At 40.6% G+C, this 9865-nt stretch overlaps 1 protein-coding gene across 4 annotated transcripts in view; it reads right to left on the bottom strand.

Moving 5' to 3' along the window:
* Positions 1-3285: 3285 nt before the first annotated feature.
* The window catches only part of RASGRP1 (RAS guanyl releasing protein 1 (calcium and DAG-regulated)), a 91572-nt gene continuing 84992 nt past the window's right edge, over positions 3286-9865 (bottom strand). For 2 of the 4 annotated variants that reach the window (XM_006831786.1, XM_006831787.1), the window contains one exon: positions 3350-3483. In XM_006831786.1, the coding sequence (XP_006831849.1) occupies positions 3458-3483 (26 nt within the window). In that variant the 3' untranslated portion in view covers positions 3350-3457. Of the gene's footprint in view, positions 3484-6721; positions 7111-9865 lie in introns of all 4 variants that reach the window. The other 2 variants (XM_006831784.1, XM_006831785.1) reach the window with 2 other exon arrangements.

Raw genomic sequence — 9865 nt, 5'->3', positions numbered from 1 at the left:
TTCTTTTACATTGTACATCTTGAGACAGAACTGCACAAATGGTGAATTCAATTATCGGGGAAGATGAGAAGCCCTGCTTTGGCAGATCGATGTTTGTCAAAATTTATTTCAAGTCATCATGACATGACCTCGTAGGGTGGTTCTACACTGTCCAGTGGGGTTGAGATGACCCTGTAGGGGGTTCTACACTGTCCAGTGAGGTTGAGATGACCCTGGAGGGTGGTTCTACACTGCCCAGTGGAATTGAGATGACCCTGGGGGGCGGTTGGTTCTACATTGTCTAATGGGGTTGAGATGACCCTGGGGGGCGGTTCTACACTGCCCAGTGGGGTTGAGATGACCCTGTGATGGTTCTACACAGTCCAGTGGGGTTGAGATGACCCTGTGGGGGCGGTTGGTTCTACACTGTCCAGTGGGGTTGAGATGACCCTGTGTGGGTGGTTCTACACTGTCCAGTGGGGTTGAGATGACCCTGTGGGTGGTTCTACACTTTCCAGTGGGGTTGAGATGACCCTGGGGGGCGGTTCTACACTGTCCAATGGGGTTGAGATGACCCTGTGGGTGGTTCTACACTGTCCAGTGGGGTTGAGATGACCCTGGTGGGTGGTTCTACACTGTCCAATGGGGTTGAGATGACCCTGGGGGGTGGTTCTACACTGTCCAATGGGGTTGAGATGACCCTGTGGGTGGTTCTACACTGTCCAATGGGGTTGAGATGACCCTGGGGGCGGTTCTACACTGTCCAATGGGGTTGAGATGACCCTGGGGGGGCGGTTCTACACTGTCCAATGGGGTTGAGATGACCCTGGGGGGCGGTTCTACACTGTCCAATGGGGTTGCTGTGAATTGGAATCAGTTTGATAGGACCCAACAACAGCAGCAACATGTTGTGCAAAAATTTGCATACTAGACTTGACCAACCAAAAGTTTATTTCTCCTCATTTTTGGAGATTTCCCCTCTCCTTATATAGTTCTATGCAGACAGCATTAATTTACACACTAGACCTCTGGCCCCTGTGATTACTGCCTCCTGGACTGCTAGGTCAGTTTAAACCTCAAGGTCAGCGGGTCAGGCTCTCTAGGTCCTCCTCAGAAACCCTATACATGGTTGTTGTGAGTCGGAATAGACCCACCAGTACTTAACCACAACAACAACCATTTCAAGGAGTCCTGGTGTGGCAATCTAGGCTATGCACTAGACTGCTAACCACAAGGTTGGCAGTTCAAACTCATCGGATGCTCCTTGGAAACCCTACACAGTGTTGCTGTGTGTAAGAACCAGCTCAATGGCACTTAACAATAACAATTTGAAGGATAAATTCTGGAGTCTATAGTTTGGATGGAGGGCAAGAAGAATGGAGGTGTTTAAACTGGGTTATATGACTGTTTTAAAGAAATTATGCTGTACCCTCTTTGGTCTAGATCATAAGAAAAAAATAGCTAAGAATATGAGCTTTAAAGTTAATAAAGTCACTATTGTTCTCTTTCTTGCTCTATTATGATAACAAGTAACAAAAGCCCAAGCCTTTCCATTTTTCCACATAAATTGAGTAGCAAAGTGTTTCTTTCTATGAACTTATTAACAGGTGGTAGGCTTAAACAGCTTTGCCTGGAGATTTCTGAATTTGGATTTGGAAAACAATTTGTGTTTAAGTCATTATTTAAAGTTTAATGAAACATTTTACAGAAATCTTTCTGAAAAGCTACTTCTGTGTCACTAAAACGAACTTAAAACATGTTGTTCAGGACAATGAGCATATGGAGAGCAGTCTTTCATCATAGAAACTTCTTAAATCGTCTGACTCTTCCACGTACACAACACTGTGTATGGATACTTTGTATTCTGATTAAAATCTGTCACTGGTGGCTCTAAGTTTGAAACTTGATCATAATAGATTTTATGCTTGGCAATTCGTCAACTTGTGTAAGAATTTCAAGCCAACCTGGTAGTACTAATCTTTCTGAGCATGGAAGGCACCCCCCCACCCTCCCAATATGAATCTTTTTAGAGAAATAAAAAGGCTGACAAGAATTCACGAACAATTGTTAAATGAGACCATTTATCATTTAATCTTGATTAATAGAAAATTCACAGGAGTTTTATTTGTGATTTTTTTTTTTCCCCAAGCTTAGTACATTTTACATTGTGAGAGATTTATCTTGTAGCAAACTGAATATTCTATTTGTGAGTCTGTGAAGACTTAAAGGTTATTTAACTCGCTTCCACATTTTATGAAGGAGGAAATAATTCTACGTCACATGCCTGATGTTTCCGTCATGCCTGATTCTGTCTGTATACACTATGTACATATGTACAAGCTATCAGCTATTGAAACCACTGATTCGATTAGCTTATTTGTAGAGTATCAATAATGAAAACAGTTTTAAGCACAAATTCACTTAAAGAAAAGTTTTACGAGTAGTATATTTCAAATAATAAAAAAAAGATAAAGATGGGATATGAAAGATAAGTCTTCACAGATTGTTTTGTGTGTTTTTAAAGAAGTCATAAATTCTTAATTCTTTGTATTGTAGAATACATGAAGACACACAGGTATTTTCATTGTATTTATTTTAGCTCGTCAGTTGTGTGTGTGATGGTGTGGTGACATGTTTCTAAACACTTAATCTGGTTAGTCATGCTGATTATAAAATTAAAACTATGACCTCCAACTGGATAATGCCATGTTTAATATGTCCCCCCCTAACTGTTTTTGGCTACATCTCTAGAAGTTCTGGGTAGCTGTCCTTGTGTATGGATGAGTGTAGTGGAGAAAAGAATGGAAAGAGGCTAACTGGTTAGACTTGAGGTAGTGAAGTAGGGACCAGATTCATAAAGAATGCTGGGATATAGAGGAAGTAAATCTACTGATGGAATATGGGTATTTTCCCATTATTATGTTTTGACTTTATGGAATCAAGTACATCAATTCCCAGAAACACCAAGAAGGAAGCAAATTCATTCCCCAGGGATTGTACTTCTAAGGAAGAACAGCCAGGCAGGCCACGTAAGAAGTTAACTCTGTTAGGAAACTATTGTAAGTAATGTTTTCGGCACTCTTGGTATTATTCCAAGTGGGGGCTAGAGAGGTGTTACGAGTGGCAAACAGTGTGCATTCTTCAACTTTCCTCTCCTTTGATTCAACTGACTGAGAGAGAAAAGAGTGCTGCACATGAAGAGTCACTTAGGTCAAAAGGAGTAACTGGTTTTTCCTTTTTACACAGTATCCTTTTCAAGGCAGATCAGACCAATCAATCTAAGGTTCCCTGGGTCTTGGTGTTAGTCAGTTTAGGAGATGACATCCTCTATATACTCTTCTACTGATTTCTGCTTCTTGAGTTTCTGGCTTAAGAACAGTCACCCTGCTCCATCTGGGCTAAGACGTGATTACTTCTTTGGAGCTGGAGGGATTCTATTTTCTTCTGTGCGTTTTTCAGTTGGATCTTTAGGGCATCATTATCTGCTTTCAAAGTATTTATTTCCTAAAGGGAACGGAGAATGAGGTATGTTAATAAAGCAGCAGTGAATAGCAAATCAGTTACACCACTGGAAGTACCACACTTGGATTGGCATCTCCTTTTCACTGTGGTTGAGAATTAAAAACTATTTTCAAGACAGTTATTTTGCCCTGAATAGAAAATAGTATCAAATAAGCATGTGCAAACAGCAATTAGTCATTGTTATTATTATCAAAGATGTGAGTGGCTAACAGGCAGAAGGAATAATTTCCAGGCAATAGGTGGATAATGACAAGACCTTTGGATATTGCATAGCAGGAATTGAACTTAATTGCTAGGAACAAAGAGTCTTTCATCAGGTTTGGGCTATAAAAGCAGGGACCCAGAGTACTGTCATTGTATGAGATCTTACAGTTCATGTAATTTAGTGTTCCTCCCCCAATCATTGACAACGAATGCCCCCTTTGATAAAGATCACAATTTTACCCTACCCTCTAAGCTGGGATTCAGTGATCTAATTCACAGCTATTTAATTATAGCATCATCAGTAGAATTTCAGTCTTCTAATTTTGAATCCAGTGTTCTTATTTCAAAAGGATAGGTGGATAATGTGGGGGTAATTTAGGTATGTTAAGCTCTCACCACCTGAATTAACCTAGATAGCTGTCAGTTAACTACTTTTATACGGTACATTCTGCAAAAGCCGGAAGCTGTGTAAGGTAGAAACCTGTCAAATCAGGAAAACTAGTGTTTATGAGCAATAGAAAAGTGTAAGACTGCACCTCGAAGACAGAAAACTTTAGATACCCCAAAAAACAGTCCTGTAGAGTTGTTCTCACAGGTTTCACTGACACTGAGCACATGCTTTGTGCCAGGGACTGCGACAAGATGACAGAACTCTTACTCCTCATAGCCACCCAGCTCTATAGAAGCAGAAAATGAGGCTGAAGATTTGAACCCAGGTACAGCTGATCCTAAGAGCCATTGCTTTATCTTTTTTCTCGTGCTGGTTTTAAACAAAAAAACATTAAAATGCTAATGTATATTATAATCCTTAACTTGTCATTTGGCTAGTAATTATAGATGGGATTGTTGAACTACAGACAGGTGAATCACTTTATGAAGTGATGGAACTCCTTTTGTCCCTCTAAAGCATACATAGTGAATGCTGGTCCTTAGGCCCCTTTCACTGGGATCAGAGTAAGCAGGTGACTTAGAAGATGGTGAGCGGGTTACTGACTGGTTATTACTGGGTAGAAATGATTTTGAGTCTAAGTCATCTGAATTTTCTCTATCACCCACTTTTTGCATCCAGAAGTCAATAGTTATCAATTAACTGCACCTTTTGAAAGCCAGGGTCCAAGCCCTGTATTTTACATATGCCCAAATAAGTTCAGAATTTACCAACTGACATAAAAAAAAATCTTAGATTGAAAACACATATCTTTGTTTCCAAGACCATAGGTCTTTCAACTCTATTTGGATCACTTTTCAAGGTGTTTTTCATTGTTCTTGGACAATGTCTTGGCTTTTGACAGTTTCTGCTCCTAAAGAGGGCTTTGTGTAACCCACATTCCACCACCTAATTGGCTTGATTCTTAAAGCACTTAAAAAAAGCAAGAAAAGGGCTTCACATACATTATGTAATTTGTTTCATTCAGCTGTTTCTCTAATTCAACTCCTGGGGGTTTGCTAGGGCCGGTACACTGCTGAGGAGGCCCTTTTGGATAGCTTCACTGTTTCCTGTAGGATTATTTAAGGAATTCTACCGAGGTGATAGGAGTCCTGGTGTGGCGCTGTGGGTTAATGTGCCAGACTGCAAAGCTGTTTGAATTGTAAGGTCGGTGGTTAAAGCTCACCAACTGCTTCTCAGAAACCCTACACTGGGTTGCTATTGGTTGGAATCAACCCAACAACTATGAGGAGATGCTGGTTTTGTGTTTGTGCTGATGAGCCTCCCCAAACAGGGCAAACTGTGATGCTTTGGGGGAAAAGGTCGACTAAGGACTTCTTTCCTAAATGAATGATGAATCTTTTCATTCCTGTCATAAGTTACCTACAATTGGTAAGAAACTGCTATCCCAAGACAAGGGATTTATCTAAGCAAGGCTTAACAGTAAACTTTGTATTCTGAACAACCGAGAAGTACATTAATAATGGACCCTACGGATTTGAGGATTTGGACGACTCTTGATGCTGTGGGATAAAGCACTGGACTGCAATGTTGATGGTTCAAAGTCACCAGCTGCTCTTTAGAAGTCCTATACAGGGTTGCTATGAGTTGGAACCGAATCGACGGCACTTAACAACAACACAACAACAACAATCTTGTTCCTAGTTGAAGGTCCTACGTTTCCAGTCTTCCACTTTCCTATCCCTTCTCTTCTGTTTACTATGCCCTCTTGTCTCAAACCTTGGAAACACATTTCCAAACTTCTCTTCTTCTTTTCTTGGTAAACTTTATTATGCCTTTTCCTATGCCTCCAGAGGACATAGTCTTAAAATTCGGACATTGTGAGCCTACTTTAGAAAGCTGCCTTGTGTCGTAGTTGTCATTTTATAGGTTATATTGCTCCTTAGTCTACTCAGCTGCACTTGCTTCCTACTGTCCGGTTAGGTGTTTTGATACATGTAGAAGATAAGCGCATTCCCTAATGTGCTAGAAAAGATGCCTTCATTTATACTGAGGCTTTTCCTGTGCTGACTAACACAGCATACTCGCCTTTTCTGATTTTTATCATTATAGCACTAAGATCACCTGCCTTTTCGGGGGGAAGATGCCCAGGCAATCCTAAGGGTCCCAAACTGAATCCTAATGAACATGTTAATAAAGACCTCTAGCATGAGAGGATTTGAGTGAGTTTTGGTTACACCAAAAAAGGGGGGAGTTTGGTAAAGCTAACTAATAGAAACTTTTTTCTCAATGGTCCTATTACGAACAGAACTTTGGGGTACTGGCAGCAACACAAACTGGCACTGCTAAAGGGATCGGAACCCTGTCAATCCTGCTCTACTTGTGCAATACGAACCAGGGCCCACACTGGGCTGTCGGTAAAAATAAAAAAATGGGGTTGGAGTCTTAGTTTGCTTTTCCTTTTGTTATCCAGCTGGTACTCAACCTGGTCTAAATTCAGTTCATGTGCTGTTCCCTAGCTTCACCCCACTTTGCTTCCTCTGAGCTTTTAGTCTCCTGTGACATGCAAGTGGGATGCCTCTCTGCTCCTCTGAGAACTGGGGAGAAGGTCTGACAAATGCAAAGTACCTGTTCCAAACGCTCTTGTAAAGCTGTGAGTTTGAGATGACGGAGTTCCTCCTTTGATTTTGTGAGAGAATCCTTATTCTCCCACTTGACAAAAGCCCTCTTTCTGACCAACACCGGGCTGGGGCATGGAGATGTGGGGCTGGGGAGCAAGTGAAGCGTATCCTGGGCTGTCTTCCTTGGGGAAGACCATACATAAGGACCAGGAGGGCCGTCACTACCAATCCAAAGCAGTGGCTCGGTCTGGGTGGCCTTGTGGGCGACAGTCCTCTTCAGTCGAACAGAAATCTTCTGTGAGGACACCCCCATCAGCATGATGGTCCGATCTTTACTTTCCTCACCGTGTTCCACAGCCTCCCCACTGGGAAATGTAAAAGGTCCTTCCTCAGGTCCTGCAGAAGATACATAACATGGTAGAATTCTAACCCAGAAGGGCTAGCCTGACACACGAGTCTCAAATGAGACTTTGTTGCTGTAGAAAGTCTAGAGACCCAAACTGGACCATTTTCAGGTGACTGATTTAGGGAGTGATTGAGGGCTGAACTCCAGGGGCTTTGTTGGCCAAGCCAACTGATAAACGGCCGCTACATCCACCTGAGGGAAGGACATCTGTTTCTGGTTTGTACAGGGCGACCTGTCTCACTTTTGTAGTTTCATGAATTAAAGGCAATACAAATAGAAATTGTGCATAAATACTTCCACGGACCGTGGTCATCTAACCTGGGTCCTGATAAAGTGCTGTCCACTTGCTGGTACAAACTATGGAACTTGTTTGCCTACTTGTACAAAGGGATGTAGCTTTACTGTGAGGGAAAAGTTTAGGCTTTGTGGGAAAAAAATGTGCTGCCATGGTTTGAGAATGGGAAAAGGACAAAGGAATCAGTCTGATGTTTTTTGTTTGTTTGTTTTTAAACTTACACAAGGAGCTCTGGTAGCGTAGTGGTTACGAATCGGGCTGCGAACCTTAAGATCAGCAGTTCGAAACTACCAGCTGTTCTGCGGGAGAAAGATGAGGCTTTCTGCTCCCGTAAAGATTTACAGCCTCAGAAACCCTGTACAGGGTCGCTATGGGTTGGAAATGCCTCCATGGCACACAACAACAACAACAACTGCTCAGGACCAAGGGTACTGACCATAGGGTACTTTGTTTGGAAAAATCGGGTAAAAGCAAATGTATTTGAGGTGGTGGCAAGCTTTAAAGTAGACTGCAGACATAAAGTTAACTGTTTGGCAGAGTCAGCAGTAATTCTGGACTCTACAGGTCATTAGGTCTCATACAACATTTACTAATAAAACTTTTAGATTCTGTATAGTCTTTAATTAAATGGTGATGAGAAAAAAAATGGCTGCCATGGTCTGGGGAATCCAATTATGTAAGAGAAAGTACTTTTTAAAAAGTTTATGTTCCTATTGCATGTTACATGTATCTTTAAAATAACATTGCAAAAAAAAAAATAACATTGTATTGTGAATTGAGGTTTACAAAATACATCATCAATATTACATTCAACAAATATACTTTGATTTTGTACATGGTTGCAATCCCCTCCATACACCAACAGTTAAGAGTATTTACCTCTATTCACTTTAGCTACTGCATCCCTCCCTGTCTCTTGCTACCTTCATGTTTCCTCTGCTAACCTTCCTCTTACTGTATATTGCCTGCCCTGTCACCCATGTTAACGTGTCTAGCCTGTAGCCTGTGAATAATTTTCCCTTCCCCATCCACCTGTAACTATCATAAATTGGTTCTTTTATCAAGAAAACCATATTAAAAAATAACAAAAAACAAAGACTTTTTACAGCATTAGTCTCATACAATGTTTGTCTTTTTGTGATTGACTAATTTCACTTAGCATAATGACCTCCAGGTTCTTCCATGTTGTGAGGTGTTTCACAGATTCATCATCATTCTTCATCGTTTTGTAGTATTCCATTGTGTATATGTACCAAAGTTTCACCCTTCTTCTGTTGATGAGCATTTAGGCTGCCTACATCTTTTTGATACTTCTCTTGTAGACAGCATATTGCAGGATCCTGTTTTCTTACCCATTCTATTGTTTCTGTTTCTTGACTGATTTAATCCATTTACGTTCGGTGTAATTATCAACAGGCATGAATTGATTGTTGTCATTTTTCTGTGTGTTTTTTGTGCTGCTGCTGGACTCTGTTACACATAATTTTGTATGCTGAGTTCATTTTGTTTGTGATTATTCTTGTAATTTTCATTTCTCTTGTGGTTAATGTTTACTAATGTCTGATTTTCCTCTTTTTAAATTTTGATGTACAGATATATATATTTTGAGATTACCCTGTAATTTATAACTTTTTCCCCTGTTTAAAACACTCTGTTTTATCTGGAAATCTACTTCACTTCCTTGCATTTATTTGGAAGTTCTTTAACTACATTATTCCCTTTTTGTTTTATAGTTGACTTCATTGTACACTGATATCTTTAATTCCCTATTTTTAATCTTGTAGGTTTGTTTTACTTTATTCAGTCTCCATGTATTTGACTTTATTTCTTAGATCTTCCTATTGTTGATTTCTAATTTTATAGCATTGTGATCTGAGAAGATGCTTTGAAGTATTCTGATGTGTTAAAATTTATTGAGACTTGCTTTGTGGCCTAACACATGGTCTTTTCTGGAGAATGTTCCATGTGCACTAGAAAGGAATGTATATTGTGCTATTGTTAGGTTGCTCTGTACAAATCTATGAGGACAAGTTGGTTGATTGTGTTGTTTCTTTGTGTCTTTGACTTGCTATTGTTCTGTCCTTTTTTGAAAGTGGTGTATTAAAATCTCCCATTATTATTGTAGAATTGTCTATTTCTTTCTTCAAGTATATTGTTGTTGTTGTTACGTGCTGTGGAGTCGGTTCTGACTTATAGCGACCCTGTACAGGGTTTCCGTGGCTGTAAATCTTTACAGGAGCAGAACACCTCATCTTTCTCCTGCGGAGCAGCTGGTAGTTTCGAACTGCTGACCGTGAGGTTCGCAGCCCAATTTGTAACCACTACGCTACCAGCAAGTATATTGTTGTTGTTGTTGTTGTGTGCCGTCGAGTCGGTTCCGACCCATAGCGACCCTGTACAGGGTTTCCGAGGGTGTAAATCCTTACGGGAGTAGAAAGCCTCATCTTTCT

This window comes from Chrysochloris asiatica, unplaced genomic scaffold (genome assembly GCF_000296735.1).
Source record: "Chrysochloris asiatica unplaced genomic scaffold, ChrAsi1.0 scaffold00004, whole genome shotgun sequence".
Classification (NCBI taxonomy): Eukaryota; Metazoa; Chordata; class Mammalia; order Afrosoricida; family Chrysochloridae; genus Chrysochloris; species Chrysochloris asiatica.
Note: the sequence above shows the minus strand (reverse complement) of the source record. Positions and strands in the feature narration are given on the sequence as shown.